Source organism: the organism of the source record quoted next (assembly GCF_019968955.1).
Source record: "MAG: Porospora cf. gigantea A chromosome Unknown PgA_NODE_471_length_17268_cov_351.27, whole genome shotgun sequence".
NCBI classification, from domain to species: Eukaryota; Apicomplexa; class Conoidasida; order Eugregarinorida; family Porosporidae; genus Porospora; species Porospora cf. gigantea A.
In genome coordinates, this window is record NW_027151715.1 from 1 (window position 1) to 17,086 (window position 17,086).

General features: G+C 54.0%; 16 protein-coding genes across 26 annotated transcripts; 11 read left to right on the plus strand and 5 right to left on the minus strand.

Moving 5' to 3' along the window:
• Positions 1-224: 224 nt before the first annotated feature.
• KVP18_005226 (uncharacterized protein) lies at positions 225-620 on the minus strand (the record flags this gene model as incomplete). Its single annotated transcript, XM_067949622.1, has 1 exon — positions 225-620. A coding segment is annotated over one exon (396 nt), but the record flags the coding sequence as incomplete, so codon positions are not given.
• A 153-nt stretch (positions 621-773) lies between these two features.
• Positions 774-4,449, minus strand: KVP18_004115 (uncharacterized protein; the record flags this gene model as incomplete). Of its 5 annotated transcripts, XM_067956438.1 has the most annotated exons (6): positions 774-1,883; positions 1,912-2,083; positions 2,112-2,710; positions 2,739-3,057; positions 3,084-3,909; positions 4,029-4,449. In XM_067956438.1, the coding sequence occupies 6 exons, from the start codon at positions 4,447-4,449 to the stop codon at positions 774-776; spliced, it is 3,447 nt and encodes a 1,148-aa protein (XP_067808349.1).
• Positions 4,450-4,513: 64 nt separating this feature from the next.
• KVP18_004126 (uncharacterized protein) lies at positions 4,514-5,380 on the plus strand (the record flags this gene model as incomplete). Of its 2 annotated transcripts, XM_067956457.1 has the most annotated exons (2): positions 4,514-5,284; positions 5,324-5,380. In XM_067956457.1, the coding sequence occupies 2 exons, from the start codon at positions 4,514-4,516 to the stop codon at positions 5,378-5,380; spliced, it is 828 nt and encodes a 275-aa protein (XP_067808367.1). The 2 variants fall into 2 exon arrangements, with proteins under 2 accessions (XP_067808367.1, XP_067808368.1); XM_067956458.1 differs by having other exon boundaries at positions 4,514-5,380.
• A 12-nt stretch (positions 5,381-5,392) lies between these two features.
• Positions 5,393-6,026, plus strand: KVP18_004120 (uncharacterized protein; the record flags this gene model as incomplete). Its single annotated transcript, XM_067956447.1, has 2 exons — positions 5,393-5,675; positions 5,716-6,026. 2 exons carry the CDS (start codon positions 5,393-5,395, stop codon positions 6,024-6,026), a joined length of 594 nt encoding a protein of 197 aa, XP_067808358.1.
• A 48-nt stretch (positions 6,027-6,074) lies between these two features.
• KVP18_004114 (uncharacterized protein) lies at positions 6,075-6,674 on the plus strand (the record flags this gene model as incomplete). The annotated part of the gene is made up of 1 exon (XM_067956436.1): positions 6,075-6,674. The coding sequence occupies one exon, from the start codon at positions 6,075-6,077 to the stop codon at positions 6,672-6,674; it is 600 nt and encodes a 199-aa protein (XP_067808347.1).
• Positions 6,675-6,755: 81 nt separating this feature from the next.
• KVP18_004124 (uncharacterized protein) lies at positions 6,756-7,758 on the plus strand (the record flags this gene model as incomplete). The annotated part of the gene is made up of 2 exons (XM_067956455.1): positions 6,756-7,538; positions 7,567-7,758. 2 exons carry the CDS (start codon positions 6,756-6,758, stop codon positions 7,756-7,758), a joined length of 975 nt encoding a protein of 324 aa, XP_067808365.1.
• Positions 7,759-8,134: 376 nt separating this feature from the next.
• KVP18_004127 (uncharacterized protein) lies at positions 8,135-8,599 on the minus strand (the record flags this gene model as incomplete). The annotated part of the gene is made up of 1 exon (XM_067956459.1): positions 8,135-8,599. The coding sequence occupies one exon, from the start codon at positions 8,597-8,599 to the stop codon at positions 8,135-8,137; it is 465 nt and encodes a 154-aa protein (XP_067808369.1).
• A 203-nt stretch (positions 8,600-8,802) lies between these two features.
• Positions 8,803-10,769, plus strand: KVP18_004123 (uncharacterized protein; the record flags this gene model as incomplete). 3 transcript variants are annotated; one of them, XM_067956452.1, is made up of 2 exons in its annotated part: positions 8,803-9,128; positions 9,203-10,769. In XM_067956452.1, the coding sequence occupies 2 exons, from the start codon at positions 8,803-8,805 to the stop codon at positions 10,767-10,769; spliced, it is 1,893 nt and encodes a 630-aa protein (XP_067808362.1). The 3 variants fall into 3 exon arrangements, with proteins under 3 accessions (XP_067808362.1, XP_067808363.1, XP_067808364.1); XM_067956453.1 differs by lacking the exon at positions 9,203-10,769 and having other exon boundaries at positions 8,803-9,132; XM_067956454.1 differs by lacking the exon at positions 8,803-9,128 and having other exon boundaries at positions 9,273-10,769.
• Positions 10,770-10,897: 128 nt separating this feature from the next.
• KVP18_004125 (uncharacterized protein) lies at positions 10,898-11,116 on the plus strand (the record flags this gene model as incomplete). The annotated part of the gene is made up of 1 exon (XM_067956456.1): positions 10,898-11,116. One exon carries the CDS (start codon positions 10,898-10,900, stop codon positions 11,114-11,116), a length of 219 nt encoding a protein of 72 aa, XP_067808366.1.
• Positions 11,117-11,208: 92 nt separating this feature from the next.
• KVP18_004116 (uncharacterized protein) lies at positions 11,209-11,769 on the plus strand (the record flags this gene model as incomplete). Its single annotated transcript, XM_067956442.1, has 1 exon — positions 11,209-11,769. The coding sequence occupies one exon, from the start codon at positions 11,209-11,211 to the stop codon at positions 11,767-11,769; it is 561 nt and encodes a 186-aa protein (XP_067808353.1).
• Positions 11,770-12,153: 384 nt separating this feature from the next.
• Positions 12,154-13,518, plus strand: KVP18_004113 (uncharacterized protein; the record flags this gene model as incomplete). 2 transcript variants are annotated; one of them, XM_067956435.1, is made up of 2 exons in its annotated part: positions 12,154-12,746; positions 12,774-13,518. In XM_067956435.1, the coding sequence occupies 2 exons, from the start codon at positions 12,154-12,156 to the stop codon at positions 13,516-13,518; spliced, it is 1,338 nt and encodes a 445-aa protein (XP_067808346.1). The 2 variants fall into 2 exon arrangements, with proteins under 2 accessions (XP_067808346.1, XP_067808345.1); XM_067956434.1 differs by having other exon boundaries at positions 12,801-13,518.
• An 89-nt stretch (positions 13,519-13,607) lies between these two features.
• Positions 13,608-14,093, minus strand: KVP18_004121 (uncharacterized protein; the record flags this gene model as incomplete). Of its 2 annotated transcripts, none has more annotated exons than XM_067956449.1 (1): positions 13,608-14,093. In XM_067956449.1, one exon carries the CDS (start codon positions 14,091-14,093, stop codon positions 13,608-13,610), a length of 486 nt encoding a protein of 161 aa, XP_067808360.1. The 2 variants fall into 2 exon arrangements, with proteins under 2 accessions (XP_067808360.1, XP_067808359.1); XM_067956448.1 differs by having other exon boundaries at positions 13,608-14,039.
• A 361-nt stretch (positions 14,094-14,454) lies between these two features.
• Positions 14,455-14,691, plus strand: KVP18_004119 (uncharacterized protein; the record flags this gene model as incomplete). The annotated part of the gene is made up of 1 exon (XM_067956446.1): positions 14,455-14,691. The coding sequence occupies one exon, from the start codon at positions 14,455-14,457 to the stop codon at positions 14,689-14,691; it is 237 nt and encodes a 78-aa protein (XP_067808357.1).
• Positions 14,692-14,965: 274 nt separating this feature from the next.
• On the plus strand, positions 14,966-15,475 carry KVP18_004118 (uncharacterized protein; the record flags this gene model as incomplete). Of its 2 annotated transcripts, XM_067956445.1 has the most annotated exons (2): positions 14,966-14,970; positions 15,010-15,475. In XM_067956445.1, the coding sequence occupies 2 exons, from the start codon at positions 14,966-14,968 to the stop codon at positions 15,473-15,475; spliced, it is 471 nt and encodes a 156-aa protein (XP_067808356.1). The 2 variants fall into 2 exon arrangements, with proteins under 2 accessions (XP_067808356.1, XP_067808355.1); XM_067956444.1 differs by lacking the exon at positions 14,966-14,970 and having other exon boundaries at positions 15,089-15,475.
• Positions 15,476-15,535: 60 nt separating this feature from the next.
• KVP18_004122 (uncharacterized protein) lies at positions 15,536-15,937 on the plus strand (the record flags this gene model as incomplete). The annotated part of the gene is made up of 1 exon (XM_067956451.1): positions 15,536-15,937. One exon carries the CDS (start codon positions 15,536-15,538, stop codon positions 15,935-15,937), a length of 402 nt encoding a protein of 133 aa, XP_067808361.1.
• A 340-nt stretch (positions 15,938-16,277) lies between these two features.
• KVP18_004117 (uncharacterized protein) lies at positions 16,278-16,607 on the minus strand (the record flags this gene model as incomplete). The annotated part of the gene is made up of 1 exon (XM_067956443.1): positions 16,278-16,607. One exon carries the CDS (start codon positions 16,605-16,607, stop codon positions 16,278-16,280), a length of 330 nt encoding a protein of 109 aa, XP_067808354.1.
• Between the last annotated feature and the right edge of the window lie 479 nt (positions 16,608-17,086).

Consider the following 17,086-nt stretch of genomic DNA (forward strand, 5'->3'; position numbering starts at 1 on the left):
CTACATCGTCACTTGAAAAAAGGCAATCAACTGCAAATGAATGAGAACGCAGCAACTCGACAGTGAAATCTTACCGGCCATGTCTGGGCAAAGAATGGGTGACGTTGGGTTGTTTTGGACCTCCTCCAGGTCACACTGTCGGTTAGACTCGGAGACAGCCGCGTGCATGTCAGCAGAACGCAACTGGAAGCAGTGTTAGGCAGAAATGGACAGCGAGAACTCACATATTCGCATGACAGAGCGTCGCCTTTGGAGCGTGCCATAACCCAGGCGCAGTCCTCCTGCTCTCGACAGAGATCCTGGCATTCGGCGAAAGAATGAACATCAGACAACCTAGTATAGGCCCTCGATGCAATGGATGTATTGCCAACACACGTGTTCGACGAAGCAACTCCATGTGCATCATAGTACTCGAATGAGCACTCGCGGGAGAACTCATGAGGGGTAGCCTCTCCAAACTCCACATCTTCACAAAGAGACCTGCAGTGAGCGTTGCTCAAGCCTCTTTTTGAAAGGGCGAAGTTGCAGTTGGGAGCTCCCAACTCGTAAGCCATGACGGCTTGCAAAAAGAGCAGGGTTATAATAAAGGTCGCGCTCATTCGAGACAGAAGCCCAGTCATTGGAACTATATTTGGTAAAAACTGACGCATGCTGACGAAGCTGCCCCACATTACCTTCTTTTCGCGTGGGGATTGAGTCTGTGGACTCAGGTCAGGCGAAGCATTCTATGAGTCGGACCAGGCCGCACGAAGAGTTATGAGTCGAAAGAGTCATCATTGGAAGAAAAAACTGTCACTGGTGTTCTCCTTTCCGGGAGACAGGCCGTGGGAAACGGCGCGCAGTGTGTGACCTTTGCGTGAACATAGACGCGTCACCGCCGCCTCGAATTCCGATCGTAGGAGATCGAGCCACAACATACCTTGAATGTCCTTAAAGGACGGCCGTAAAAGGGGATCCGGTGAGAGGCACCGCACAGCTAAATCCTTCAGATAGGCGTCTTCATGGCACGAGCGAACAAATCTCTGCAGCCCAAGGCCAGTCAGGTCCTTCCAATGCTCCCACCCGATTAGACGCGATACCACCACTCCGAAGGACCAGACGTCGGCTGGACGTGAATACACCGTCGTCTGTTGCTCAGGTGCGATGTATCCGTCTGTCCCAGGCCCCATAGTCATGTCGGTCATGCCGTTCTCCTTTCTCAGCGTCGAGACGCCAAAGTCTGCGATTTGAGCGCGCCACAATGGACCTGATGTGTTGTCCAACAGAATGTTGGCTGGCTTCAGGTCTCGATGGAGGAGATGCTCCTGGGATTGGCTGGGGGTGTGCAGATAGGCCATACCTCGGGCAGTGTCCAGCAGAATTATCCGCGCCTGTTGAGGCGTCAGCCTTTCCGAGGTTGAACCGGAAGCCTTTAGAAGCTGGGTTTCAAGGTTGCCTGTTGCCAGTGTCATCAGAAGGCACATGAATTTCTGTTTCGACTTCTGCCGGTTTCGCTGCACTTCCACTTGTTGGCCTACAAAAACAGCGATCAGCGGGACAACACATGTGTGGCGGTGTTTCAGCAGCAGATCAGCCTCGATGGGTACGTCTTCGTCCTCGATGGAAGCTAGCTTCAAGGCGTAGAACTTGTGCTCAGAAGGCTCCAGCATCCGCAGTCTATTTGAACATCGTTTGACCTCTACTTTCCAGACCTCCCCAAACGACCCTTTGCCGATGAGGCTGTGGAACGTGAAAGCCTCGTCAAGCTCCACCACTGAGGAAGGATCCTCCTTTAAAGACGACAACTGGACCGGTACCTTCCGGCTGGTCCACGACACCACCCATAGTCGAGTTAGGTGCCGTTCGTCTCCGACACTTACGATGTTCCACACAGAAGCATCGTTCTACATGAGTCCCCGCTTGAGAACTCACTCGGTGGATGCTGCAGTCCAATTTCAGCGCGTCGCAGATGAGTTTATACAGCAGAGCCTTGTGCCGCGCCTTACCCTGCCGCACTTCTCCCAGCTTGACGAACCCGTGACACTTCTGTGCAAGGTCCTCCGTGTTAGGTCCTGGTCGGGACATGACGGATTCAACGTAGTCACTGAATGTATCGCCGATTGCAGTATCACCGAATCTTTAGCGCCGCCTCTTGTTCACTGGCGTTCCGACAGCTACGTGTTATCGGGTCCAGCAAGTCTCGAAGACAGCTGTCTTCGGTGATGGTCACAACAATAGTCTCCCGACATCGACACCGGTCAAAGGCATTCCGGACTGCAGGACATACCTGTGCAGCTGCTGGCGTCCTTTCCATCCGAGGTGGATTCGGGAGCACGCCGAAGACTGATGTCTGCTCCTGTATCAGAACGCGCCCTCCCTCTCGGGTGTTTACAGGCAGGGGGGGGCTGTGCCGCTCCTCCCAGAGGTCCCGTAGTTCCTGCGGCGACGACGCCAAGCATCCGGACCCCCCTTCGAAGAAGGCTCCCGAGCCGTAGAGGGAGTCTTGAAAGTCCAAGCGCCCCAACATCTGGAATTTCAGCCCTATCGAGCGCTGAGGGAGCTCCTCCATGGTGACATCCAGCAGGTAGCGCACTACAGGCGGAAGGTTCGAATCTGATCGCAGCTCTTGCAAGTTGCGGAGGATGGTTAGGTTTATCACTGAGTCCGGCATTCTGAGTACCTCCAGACCAGCAAGCAGGGAGGGCACGTTGCCTTCGAGCAGCGCCTGTGCCTACATGGAAACTGCGCAGCAGTCTCACCGTTAGTCCGTCAATACAGCATTGCGTAAGCAACACCCTGAACAGCGTCGAGCACACGGAAAGCAGCTCCTTCTTGGTGGCCGATACCGACATTTCGCCGACACGGTAGGCCTCCAAGGTAAGCCCGGGATCTAAGCCCGCACTGGGCGTCAAGGGTGGTGAGAGAGCCACATACATAGAGAGGCGCTTAGGGACCAAGCTGCGAGGCGATCGACCGTTAAAGACGTTGCACTGCAGACCCTCGTGGGTCAAAAGGTGCCAGACACCGGTGCTCGCATACCTCGACAGGATGTCTGAAAGGCTTCCCTCCTGGGCAGGACTGTGTCGGAAGAGAGTGGTGCTCACGCTACCCCCTCGAAGTACAGATGATTCAGTGTGGGTATCACCGAGAGCAACTGGCAGAGCTCCTCAAATTCGGCTGTAGTCGGCGGGACAGATACTCGCAGAGCGCAGATACCTCCGCTCTCGAATTCAGGACCTGTCAAGCAATTCCAGGTCGGTGGCGGCACCGGAGTAGGTGCTTCCAAGTCGCGGCAACCAGTCTCGTCGAAGGGCCCCGTGATCCCCACTAAAGAGCAAGTAATGCTCACATGCTTGGAAGAGAGGGGAATCCCGGCGAGGTTGATGACTACGAGGCCATGAGGTAATGCCCGAGTCGCCACCATAAGTCCCTCGGCCGTGACGGTCGTGTACGCCAAGGACAGCCACTCCAGATCGTCCAGAAGCGGTGACGTCAACATTCTCTGAAGCTCGTCGTCGCCCATGTTCGTGTGCGAGACATCCAGACGAGCAAGACGGATGGCCGGGTGCACATATCGCCCGCGCTGGGTAAACAGGTCTGCCCACTCGGGAGGAGTGATACGGCAGTTGCTCAGGTCGAGTCGTCGGAGGGCCGCGAGGGGCGCGGAAAGTAACACGCTGGGTGTCAGTCGGGAGCCCCCGAGAGAGACTGAATGCAAAGAGGAAGGCCATGGCGTCTCTTCCAGCTGAGCAGTGATGCGCAGGTTGGAGTTGCCGCTGAGATCGAGGACTTGGACGTTAGCGTTATCCTGAAAGAGAAACTCACAGAGAGACACGAACTCCTCTCCGTCGAAGTCAAAACCCCGCAATACGAACTGCACATGGCTGGGAATGGATATGTTCGTGAAGAAGGAACGAGTCCAGGAGAGGTCTGGATCGCTAGAACCCCTAGACCTGCACTTCGAGGATTCACCACTCGTAAGGCCTGCAGGCGCCGCGTCCTCAGAAAAAGGATCTCGAAACCTGATCAGATGCCAACATTGCGCTCACAGTCATCCTCCACCAAGTCGAAGTCAATGTCTTTAAGCACCACCTCGCGGAGTCTGCCTCCTGAGAGGAAGGTCCGCTTTCGAATCACAGAGTAAAATTCCCTAGCAAAGTACCGGAAAAAGGCTGAGCTGTGACGTTGTTCCACTTTGGGACCGCCCACGAAGCACACCGTCTCCAGATCTGACTTACCGGACAATGCCTGCAGTAGCTTCTGGGACCCCTGCCGCAAGGCGGCTTCGGAGGAGATCCCCCACTGGACGATCTCCAGGGATACGTCGGAGCCCGAGACGTCGACATTGAGTGGCCAGCGATTGACCGCCGCTGAACGCGCGGCCGCGTTGGTTGGAGAACGCCGGTTGCGTAACAGAACAGTTTCTGGCGGAAGCGATCCACGCAATCGCTGACTTTTCCGCGCAACCATGACAATTTAATAAGATCGCGAATTAATCTACACGACTTACGAACATTAGTTCATTTTAGTCTAGATGAACGAGCCTTCACAACAGAGCAACCTCCCTGTTGCTGTACCTGGAAACCGCTGGAGGGTGCTCCTCATCGTTGGGTTCTCGGCCATGCTGAACAATTGCATCTGCTTTGCTCACTCGCCGTACGGCAAGCAGGCTCGAAAGTACTTCGGATCGCAGCAGGCCATTGCAGAGCTTGTGCAAGCCTACTTCGTTACTTACTGCTTGTGCGCCTTCGCTGTGTCGTCGTTAATCTCGTCGCTGGGAATGCGGGGTTCGCTCTGCGCAGGCGCCGCGTTGCAGAGCGCGGGAGCGGTAATCAAGGTTCTGGGCAGAACATCCCTGCCTGTGGTGTTACTTGGCCAAGCCGTCTGCGGAGGCGCTCAGGGATTCTTTACGAATTCGCCGGCTGAGGTTTCATTTTGGTGGTTTCCTGACGGGGAGCGCTTGCTGGCCACTAGCATTGGCGTAAACGCAAACGCTCTTGGCGTCGCGGTGGCGTATATCCGAGAGACGTGGATGTCAATGTACACCGCCATGCTGCTGGACGCTGGGGGATGCGTGCTTGGCCTCGCGCTGTGTGTCGCGTTTATCCCAGATCCTGTTGGCAGGGCTACGATGTTGCCCACCCTTTCAACCCTTTGGGAGGACCAAGTGGACATCTTAGTGAGGTTTCGCGCTGCTATACGCCCGACCGGTGTCGCGGTGGCCAAATACAGCCCCGGTCGTCTACGGGAAGGATTACTAGGTGCGCGTCCACTTACTATGACCAATTGGGCCTTGTGGAGCATGGTGAGGGTCGCCTGGCATGTGCGTGTTTATTGGTTCCAGCTTCCAGTTTTTTCGGTGAGCGAAACCGTACTCAACCTCTTCAGCTCAGACATGTGAGGCGATGGGGGAATGATGATCAGGGGCACATTCCTTGAGGCGCGGGGCGTAGCCTCCCGCTATGTTGGTGCGCTGGGCGCTGGATTCGTGGTAACGAATCTTCTGGGATCCATCGTCGTGTGTTCTATCAGCCACAGCGGGTCAATGAAAGCCGCGTTGACTCTATGCTTGGCTGCCTCAACTGCCATTGCACTGTTTATGACCTGGCCAACACTACACCTACGCGGCGTGCTGCCTGTATCTATCATTGGCTTCTTCTTCCACGCCAACCTCGTGGACGACCCTAAGCTTCTAGGTAGGATATAAACTCGAGTACGAATATAATTTTTCTTTAGCGGTTTTGGTGCTTGTGTTAGGTTTCTTCGTAGGCCCAATCCAATCGTTGAGCATCGAAATGGCCGTTGAGGCAGCGTTCCCCTTTCTGTCCGAAACTGCCTGCACCACCATTCTGCAAGTTTGCGGCAATCTCCTCAGCGCAGTCCTAACGCCAACATTCCACCGTATCGAGGCCACTGTGTGGGGAGCCAGGAGCGTGGTGGGGATATTACTTTTGGGCCTGCTGTGTTCCACGATGTTCGACGAAAATTATCGGCGGCACCGCGCAGAACGAAGTCTGCGGCGGTTTTCAGGGCTTGCTGTGCAGTAACGATTTTCCCCACAGAACGTGCATTTTTTGTACCACAATTTTCAAAATATGGAAAGCTGCGAACCTCTTTCCAGCGAGACCTCCGAGTTGTCCGATGACGAGCTCGAGTACGTCCAAGCGCGTAGTGTTGGAAGCGTGCCCACAAGACCGTCTGCAACTGTGACAGACTGTAAAATGGTTTCACCGGAACAGGAACTCATAAGGCTACTGTCAAGACGAGTGGAGCAACTCGAACTGAGTGTAGAGACCCTTGAAAGGCGATTGACTGCCTTCGAATCGGCGCCACGTACAAGTCGGTCGTCAAAGCCCCGAGCGACGCCGTCGCGTCGGCTGCCATTGATGGAAGTCACGTTCATCGTTTGGCGCGGCGAGTTCTCCCTCGGTGGGGTACGGCGTGCATTGCCGGCAGAGGTACGTAGGCTGGCCCGCGAACTGACTGCGTTCGAGACCAAAAGCTCCGTGGGAGTGTTTCATCTGGCTGCCAAAGCTGAGGCTGTTCGCTGTGCGCTTCAGAAAGCCGGATATGAGCGGGTCTCGATCGACGAGATGGGGAGCGAAGAGTTCAGTGAGCGTGTCAAAACGGCAGCGAAACGATGCCCAAACGAGCCTCGCCGAGCAAGTATTAGACGAATCGTCTCCGACAAGTGACCATGTTATCTTTTAAGCAAACTAGTCGTTTGAATCTGCCAAGCAAAAAACTGTTCGGAATTACGAAAAAGATTAGAATTAATGGATGCAAATCACCGTTCAGAGCCTTCGTCCGACTTTACCGAAGGGGAGATCACGCATCGTGAGATAATGGACGAGGCAGAGTGCTCATGTGTATGCAAGGAGTCCACAGCTATCTGGAGGGATGAGGTCGCTTCCGTGTCCGCACGGCTTCTCTCGAGCTGCTACCGCAAACTCCGCGACGAGGCACGTGTTTTAAGTCAGGAACACATGGTCGTCATATTCTCGATCCCCGTTTTCAAGAGGAACGCAGGCCGAAACAACCTATGGACCGAAGTTATTGCGGAGTACACGTATGCTGAGCCGACAGACTGCCAATCAGTTTTGACTCCCCTGGCCTTCGTGGACCCCATTCTAGGAGACCGTGTCTTCCTCATCGTGTTGCCGCGGCGTACCTCCAAGCAGATGTCGCTTCGACTTAAGGACGGTGCCACGGGGGAATGTGATGTGGGCCCATGCGACGGCAGCTACGAGTTACCCTGTGAATCGTGCTCCCTGTGGTCGATTCGTGACGGGTGCTTAGACGAAGGTGACAGCGTGTTCACCTGCGGATTTCTGCTGCGCCTCGAGGCTCCAGGTTGGTTGCGCCCGACTCTATGGTACCTGAATGAGCTGTCAGGCTCCTGGGAGAACTACCCCTTCATGGAGACGTGCAGGAGTCGTTGGCACGTTATCCTTCTACAACAGCGACGCCTACACTTTACACTCGTGGACGGCGCGGATCGCCACAGGGCACTTCCCGCAAATGGAAACTTCTTTCTCCCGTTTCCTGGGGCGTTTAACGTGAGAAGCAGCCGTTGCCCACACGCAGATTACGCCCAGTGGCCAAATCGTCCCGATTGCTGCCGGAAATCTCGAATCCCCGTCACAGCTGGAGCCCTTAGACCCTGTTGTCTTCAAGCTCAGTGCTGACGACTGCCCCGTAGAGGTTATATCAGAAGAGCCGGAGTCGAAACACAGGGACCACACCAAGGAAGACGTCGAGAACCAAATCATCGCGTAAACCCAGTTCTACGAACGCTAAGCAGGATTCAACCCACTGAACAGAGCACAAGGACGATGCGTCTTGATCACCCATGTCTAAATACACCTCGCTAAAAGGTTGCCTGATGTCTTTCGTTAGTACTGGGAAGAATTTCCGCGACTGATTCATAAAAATATACATCGCTAAAGGGTTACATCCATACTTGTGTTCAAAAAAGACTTCACATCAATAAAAGGGATGCGTCATGTCTTTTGTCAGCCGCCTACATCCACACTTGTGTCCAAAAGATTTCACGTCAATATAAAGCCGATAGGGAGCCTAGGGTGTCACAGACCTGTTTCATGTCCCGCACCACAATGCGCATATCATCGCTAAGTATTGTTGCTTCGGGCACTCACTCATTTCCATCACCAGAGAGACTCATTGCCTGGCTTTCCAAACGCCGGGCAAGAGCCGAGTAGCAGGACTGGTAGGTCGCCTCGCCTAGGATGCCTCTACGCGTTTCGGGAATGTCGTAGGGCGAAAAGGGAGAGGGAGCCAGTAATGCCGAGTTCGTCGCTCTCCAGCACATGGAGCTCGCCAGCCGACTCGCAGCCCGTTGCCTATGCAGCTCGGGGAAGCTGTTCTGCTGTTTGAAGGTCTGCACATCCAACGAGGATCCACTCTCGATTTCATCGCAGGCTACGCACGCTGACTGCGCCAAGGGATCTGCAGAGTTCAGGATCAAGGGCACCACTCCACACTTGCTGCAGGTTTCACCTGACAAGCCCCAACCACGGGCGATCATTGATGCCAGTCGGTTGGGCGTCGTTTCCATTCGGTTAAGCGTCGTTTCCTCATCCCTAGGTGTCGTCAACATTAGCGACTTAAAATGACCAAAACCACACCACCAATGACCTGGTATGTGACTCACGAGACAACTTCACCTGGCGGGAGCAGGGTAGGGTGGTCGGGTCGTGTACGCACCGCACCCGTCGTTTCACCGCTGGGCAAAATTTATGAGAGACTAACGATGTAGTATATTTCAATATCTTTGAATACGTGCGACATCTCACAGGTGTTATGCCGAACCCCTTCGTCGACTCAGAGGTGGAACCCAAGGCTGAGATCTTGACAGCAAAGAAGACTGTGGCTGCCTTGGTTTTCGAAGACAGCCTGCTCCCTGAGTACCCGCGGTTCGAAGACAACTTTGATTTGGGAGTTGACCGCCGCTACTCCATCCATTCTACCTCCACCACAGTCACGGACGGAATGCCGGATGTCGAAATCCTAGCCGACTACATACTCGGCGGCCTAGGCGGATCTGACGACTCATTCGAGCAAGTCCTGCAGCAGTCTGGATCTTTAGATTCGGACATCTTGTTGCAACTGAGTCTATCGTTGCTGTCGTGAGTACCCTTGGCTTAATGTTGTTATCTCCATACATCGTGTCAGTTTACGCTGTTTGATGACGCAATTCCAGTCGAGACTACCAGGGTAGTGCGACGTACGTGCCGAGAACCCTTCCCTTCCTGGGCAACGCGGTGAAATCTATGCTGGTCCATGGCTCTTACGAGTCTGCGGCCGTCCTTGCCTCCAACATGCGGCAGAAAAGCTTTCTAGGTCTCTACGTGCTGCGAAAGAAAATAAGCGAACTCGCCATGGAATGCTCCAAAACCGGCTTAGGTGCGTTCTGTGATGTCCATCTGAAAGGGTGCATGTCCACCTCGCTGAGTGTCCTCTTTGAGGTGATTGTTGACGTCGCTATCGGAGGAGGCTCTCGCGAGGACCTTGTTCGAGTGGCCGCCGCCTTTGCCTCTCGCGACAGCTGTCGGTTAGATGTGAACTCCACAGTTCAGCTCATGAAGGCCCTGTCCAGATCGAAAGAGATCACAGCGTGTGAATCAGTGTTTCGTCGCGCATCCGACGACCATGTCGGTAACGAGTTCCTGTATGGTTGCCTACTGGATACCTACGTCAGTAACTCACGCCTGGAAGATGCTCAGGTGGTCTTCGACGAGGCTCGCCGTGTGGGGATTAAGAACACCGTCGTATATTCAACGTTGATTAAGGGGTGCGCCCAGCACCGTCGGCTGGACCTAGCTCTGAAGTTTTACAATGAAATGATACAGGAAGGCATTCCCCTTAACACCGTGACCTACAACGGGGTCATCAACGCCTGCGCCCGCGTGGGTGCCATGGATCACGCCGCGCTCGTACTGGAGGACATGCAGCAAGCCGGTGTGGAGGCCGACATGATCACCTACTCCACGATCATCAAGGGCTACTGCATTGGACGCAACATGCCACGCGCTCTGGAGCTGCTGGAGGTGATGCGCACGCGCGGATTCAAACCGGATGGCATCCTCTACAACTCTCTGCTGGATGGCTGCGTGCGCGTGGGAGACGTCAAGCTGTGTGAACGGCTCTTCAGAAAAATGCAGGAGAATCAGATCCCGCCTTCGAACTTCACGCTTTCCATTCTCATAAAGCTGTTTGGTCGGATTGGTATGATGGATCGCGCTTTCCAACTGGTCAAGGAGATACCCGAACACTATAACTTCGTTGTGAACGAGCACGTACATACGTGCTTGATGTCGGCCTCCATAGCGAACAACCTCCCCGACGATGCGGTGGAAGTCTTTCGGAATATGATTCGAAGCGGGCTGTTGCCGGACGTTAGAGCGCTGAACACCCTCATTCTTGGACTGCTCCGGTTGAACCGAGCTGAGCAGGCAGCTGAAGTCTTCCTCTTCGGCCTCGCCGTGCCTGGATCCGCCTTCGACAGAGACTGCTCGGACGCGAAGCCCTCACGCCGCAACGACTGTCTCGACCGGTTGTCCAAACGCACCGTAAAGGTACTCTGGGAGGGCCTGATGAACACGTCGCCTGACTTCGTGGCACATACTGTTGCACGGATCAACAGCTGCAACTACCACAGAGTGTTGGAGCTGGTGCCCACTCAGTTCGGCGGCAGCTTCCATCTGCAGCGCGCCCGCTGGAAAGGAAACACCCGAATAGACCACGACTCGCGAGCGTGTACAATGTGAATTGAGTAACTCATTTCTTGCGGACTAGACTGTAGATAGCACAGAAATCGAGGACAACGGTTCATCGATACTCATTTTCGGCGGACTTCAATGATGTCCCGAATCGTCGACACTCCGTCCTCTACGGTATGGACTACCTCCGAAGCGAACTGCCTTCCTTCGCGAAGAAAATCCTCGAAGTCGTCGGTGCCGCCGGTGAGGCCGAAGTAGAACCTTTTAGTGGCGAAGAAAGCTCTGCCGTCCGCGGTCAGGCACCTCTCGAGGATGCTGACCAGCAAGGCATAGTTCTCGACTCTGTACAAGCACTCCCCAGCCAGAATGATGTCGAAAGAGCCATCAACGTCTAGGTCCTCCCAATGGCCAGTCACCGTGTGCACTCGGACCTCTGAGGACAAATCTGGAACATGTCAACTGCGAATTTCAACTGAAAAAAACGCATATGCGCTCCGTTCTGGGAGTACTCGACAAGCTAAAGGCACAACCCCTGCAGCCGAAACGAAAGCCTGTCCAGCCCTCTCCGCTTCCGAAGGAGCCCAAATCCGCCCCCAAGCCCGCTCCAAAAGCTCTCAAAGTCCAGACGCAGATGCAGACCAGCGAGATGAAGCAGGAATTCACCGGCATCGTCAAGGACATTTACGACTTGGTCCGAACTGAGGGCGACCGGACGTCCAAGAAGAAGTTCCAGCGGGACCGCGAGCATGCCATGGGCCTCACAGCGTTAAAGCGGACCAAGATGCCTCTGTCTAAGCTCATCGTCAAACGCAAGCGCGACAAATCCGACCTGCGGGAGAGGCGTGCTGAGGACGCTTTAGCGGGCATGCCCTCGGAGGCACGGTTCATCAGTGAGTACGAGGCGGTCAAGGTTGCCAAGCAAGCCAAGCAGAGGCGGAATGAGTCTAGGGAGACGGCCAAGTTTTTCAGCCTGCGCCATGCAGGACGGGAGTCGCACCGAGGCTACATGCTGCACCTAGACCCCTTCCTCGTAAGCAAGTACAAGTAGCTCACCGTTGTTCATTGTGAGGGTTTTGTGAGCGTTGAGCTCTACTCCCTTCTCCAAGCATTCTGGGTTGAGGTCCTGGAAAGTGACGTGTGCATCCGTATTCAACACAAACCAGAGTCCAGGCAGCCCATGACCGGCTCCTAACTCCAGCACGCGGCCTGCGGATAGGCGAGAGGAGTCCAGAAACCGGACGAGGTCAACCGAGGCCTCCCACACGTGGAAGCCTCCTTCGTACACGTCCTTCTGCACTACAGGAGCTCGTGCATCGGTGATCCTGTAAAAGAGGTCTCCGTTCACCGTAGGCAAGGTCTCCCAAAGCATATTTTCGAAAAAAACCGTTTGCAGCCCACTTGAGTTATGCAGTATTAGCGAAAATCGCTCAGCATGGGATTGAAAGCCCTATCCAACAAGTACTGGAGAATCGCCATATACTCGCTGGCGTTGCTTTTCACCAATGTGCTGCATGCGGGGTGGATTCCGATGGTTCGGTTTATGCGCGACTCGGGGAAGTTCGCCTGGCTGTGTCCAGCAGACTCGGTTCCTGACCCCGTGTCAGGAATGCTGTGCGAAGCTCAAGATCAGGCGTTTTCTATGGGCCTGGCCATCGTGAGCGCGTGCGATTTCTCTACAGGGGTCTTTGCAGGAACATTCTTCGACATTCTCGGGCCTCAGTGGACGGGCATTGTGGGACAACTGATGATGTGGGTTTGTCTGCCAATGATTGCTTTCTCGAACAACTCTGCTGGGATGTTCGTAGGTTTCGCTTTCATGGGACTCTGTGCCTACTTCACCGGGTACCCAGCTCTTTCAATCGGAGCTGACTTTCAAGAGCACGAAAACCTAGCAATGACGTTTGTCATGGCCGTTCAATACGCTACCTCCTTAGTTTACGCTGTCCTCTACGAGATCGGCAAAACCACAGGCTACAATTTTACCCAAGTCACTGTGGCCTACTGGATCTTCATCATTCCCATAGGGTAGGTCATCGACGGTCTGTAACACAGTGTCCTCTACTGTCTCTCACTCCCCAGTCTCACCCGTGCTCAGATAGACGCTGAACGTTTTGGTACTGAGTGCCGTAAAGCGCGTATATGCGATGTCTGCTCCCCAACGACTCGGAAGTATCTCCGGACACCTGAATGGATCGCGTGCATGCTTTGGCAGTGCGTCACATTCTTCTCCCACGCCACACTGGTTAACACCATGCTCGTTTGGGGAGGTGAGGGCGTTGCCAATTTCTACGGGTTCTTCTACGTGGCCTCCCTGCTGAGCACGTTCTTTTGGGGCTATATAGGTCGCCTGACGGATATTACACTCATGCTCAATGTTGTGAGTGTAGGCTTCTTGTTGTCTTTCCTTTTCAGCTTCGGCTCTGAACCGTACGACTACGTCGCTGCGTCAGCGAACTGCCTTATGGGAGGATACTTCTTCAACGCCAAGAGCATATGGACGAACTTCATTTTCCCCCCAGAGTACCTAGGCCGGTTAACGGGCCTCGCGGCTACGATCACGGGAATCTTCACACTGGTAGCCACCATTCCCGTCACGCACTATGGAGTGAATCCCTGGCTCGCAGCCTTGGCCCTCACACCTGTGGTGGGCCTGCCATTGTTCCTAACGTACCGTTGTACGTACCTCAAAATCTGCTACCGCGAAGACGGGGTAAAACCCTTCACTGGCTCTGAGTTGTCGAAAAGGTCCGAAAGCTCAAACATCCTAGCCGTGGAGTCAAGTACTATGACTGTGTAGCCTGAATGTGGAGTTCTCCGACTTCGGCATCACACCACGCTTACATGTGAAGGGATCGGCTTCACTGACCTGCTCTTCCGTTGTGTCCCTTATTCACAACAGCACCATCGAACACATCCCGTCAGCATATAGCACCCCAGCGAGCAGCAACGAATGCAGCACTTCGTGCAGCATCGGATCTTGTCAGGAACCAAGTCCACATTCGAGCGAATACTTGACCCCGACAGCAATGATGAAAGGCCCCATCGGTCGTCATGTGTGTGCTGCTCGAGGAATAGGTGCTTGGTAGAGCTCCACAGCAGCTCGCTGTTCTTGGCCCCGTCCCGGACCAGCTGTGACCACGAGGCTCCGGCCTCCGCCTCGGCCCTCGACTCAATGAGGAAGGGGCGTAGGCGCGGAGGTACGGCGTGCTTTTTGAAAAATATCTCTGCAGCGTTCAACCACGACCGCACCTGCGGTTCGTCGGTGGAAGCCAGAACGGGGACCTCCTTCTCGAAATGCATCTGCCTCAGAAAGGGCATCCACGTTTCTGCTTCCCTTCGGAGCGACTCGAACCGCTGTCGGGGACTTGCCATAGCATCGCGGGGAGTCGCTGGTGCTGAATCACATGGCGATGTGTGCGATGCGACATCGCTTGTGGTTGTGCCTCGCGAGATTTGCCTCATGTGACTAGGTTCATTTAAATCGACGTAACTGGAGGTTACTCATAAGAACACGAAACGCGACGTAGCTGGAGGTTACTCGACGTACCTGGAGGTTACTCATAAGAACACGAAACGCAACATAACTGGAGGTTACTTATATGAACATGAAACGACATAACTTGAACAAAAACACATGCGTTAAACGTACCGCTCCAGGCGTCCGCGGGTTCTTGTCGCTCTGGCGTACAAGTCGTCAAGGCTCTCTTCATGAGCTGCGATTCGCTCTCGCAGCATGGCCTCCTTGATGAGTGCTGCAGTGTCCGAGTTAGGAGTGGTGCGAGCTGAGTTGGGTTCGGTGCCAGCTGAGTTGGGAGCGGTGCCAGCTGAGTTGGGAGCGGTGCGAGGCGCTGGGCACGCCCTTCCTGGTATTATGAACTCATGGTACGTTGGCTCGCAGCTCAAACGATTCGAAGAGGACGATAAGAAGGAGGAAGTCGACATGGTATTGTTGCGGCAGCTAGAGGCCTGAGAACTTATGTACGAACAGATCGCCTCGGGACCCGACTGGGAGCCAGCCTTGCAGTCGTAGGCTTCTGATGACAGTGTGTCTCTGTGGGAAACGATTCTAGACGAATGGTTGTGGGAAACGGTTCTAGACGAATGGTTGGACATGAACGAAAGTGATGATTTGCACACTCAGCCATGCTCTGCCTCGGCACATAGTGCCAAAACCCCAACTGTTTGGAGGCGACAACGTATGAGCGAAGCGGGTGTGCAGGTGCCATTCGCGAATAACGGCAACTATGAGGTAGGCGCATTGTCATACGACATAATTCACCCTTCCCAGGTTCCAAGGCGACCGTCAGCACCTGGCTTCACGTTTGTACCTCGGACGTAATAAACATTGGGACGTCACCAAGACCCCAATGGCTGTACTCGATATTGAAACCGAAGCTCCTGCCGTACTAAAAGAGATTCTGGCCGGAAAGGAATCGCGCGTAATCCATACCTTGATCCTGCCTGAGGGGATGGATCTCGGTCACCCCGCAGTTTCTAAGAAGTTTGAGGCTGCCCCCAAACGCAAGTACAACCTCCCTCTAGGTTCCCTGCCCGTTACGCCGAAGAAGAGCTACATCCTGGACGTCAACAAAAGTATCGCTGCGCAACGCACTCTGCCGGAGTCGTACGAGATGCTCCCCCCAATCCAGCGTAAGATCAATTACACACGAGCTCAGTGTGTACCTTATGAGGTGGTGCAGGTATCTGAAGCTATCGGGCGCTGCGCCAAGCAGTATCGTTCTCGTCGTGATTGATAATCAATGATCCGTTCTGTCTCTGAAAATGCCTGATTTGTGGCGGTCTGCAGGTTCACCATGGTTAGCAGTTTCAGAGCCACTCGACGCGTCATAAGGAAGGCCCGTCAGGACAAGTTCGGTGCTGAGGTCGGCAACTCAGAGAAGAACAGGTTGTATGTGCGCGGGCGAGTCCTCGGCTACAAGCGCTCCAAGCACATCCAGGAGCCGAGATACGTCCGCGTCGCTATGGAGGATGTCACTGGCACTGAGGAGGCCCAGTTCTATGTTGGGAAGAAGGTCGCCTACGTCTACAAGACCAAGAGCAAGCGTACCGGCGTGACTAAGATGCATGTGAAGTGGGGCAAGGTATCCAACGTCCACGGCAACAAGGGTACGGTGCTGGCTCGCTTCAAGGTGCCTATCCACCCCAACTCCTTCGGCCGCCCATGCAGGGTTATGCTTTTCCCTTCGTCTATCTAGGCTTGTGAGTGATGAACTGCTTTCTGGGTTACCGACAATTGTAGCTGGCCTGCTTAAAAATCCATCTTCGCGCGTAGATGGTCAGTAAAGACATGCTTGCTGCGTAGCTGGATCGGTAAACAACGAATTCTAGCTTGCTGCGTAGCTGGATCGGTAAACAACGAATTCTATTGAATTCCAGTTAACGAATCGAATTCAATTGAACAACCATCGTGTGTGCTGACGAATTCAATCGAGCAACTACTCCTTTGAAGATTGTTAAAAATGATCTGTAAACACCTCTGACAGAGAGATATGAGGTTACGGCTTCACAAACACAGGAGTTCAGGGAACGTGCACATCATTCAAAGCTCTTCACGATGTCAGAGTCGCCGGTGTCGGTAACAGCCATGCAGGATACTCTGAAGAGTTTACCACAGGCGGAACCCATCTCGTTGTTGTCACCCTTGTAGGGGTGCACGCCGACCTTAGCCAAGAGTGAGTAGTACTCGATCTCCGAACGACGCAGGGCGGGGCAGTTAGACGAGAAGAGGACCAGCTTGGCATTGCCTTCTCTCAGGGCGCGAAGGCATTGCTTGTAGCCGAGCACCACCTTTCCGCTCTTCATCACGAGCTGCAACATGGAGTTTACGTTGTCCGCGTTAGCCTTCTTTCCCTTTGAGACGCCCATGTTGTGGTGCAGCTTTCGACGAGGAAAAGAGGGAATATTGAGACAAAACGGTTGGCACGGAACCACCGCCTTAATCTAGGTACACCACAATGTCCTTTAAAATGACTGTACGTCTCCCACGAAGCGCCATGACTCAGTAGCGCTACGAATCAGTACGATTGGTTATCATCGTGGGTCATTATGTCGTCGGTTTACGCTGGCATTATGTCAAAGGAACATATCCAACATATCCATATCGACTTTCGACTTTCTGTCAAAACACAACTTGAGCAATTCCTGTCAAAGGAACACAACTGGTTTAAAAATTCCTGTCAAAGGAGCAATTCCTGTCAAAGGAACACCACAACTGGTTTAAAACACAACTTGAGCAATCCCTGTCAAAGAAACACAACTGGTTTAAAAATTCCTGTCAAAGGAACACAACTGGTTTAAAAAAAGTTGTGTCATGGGAACATCGGTCTGTGTTGGCATTAATGTCA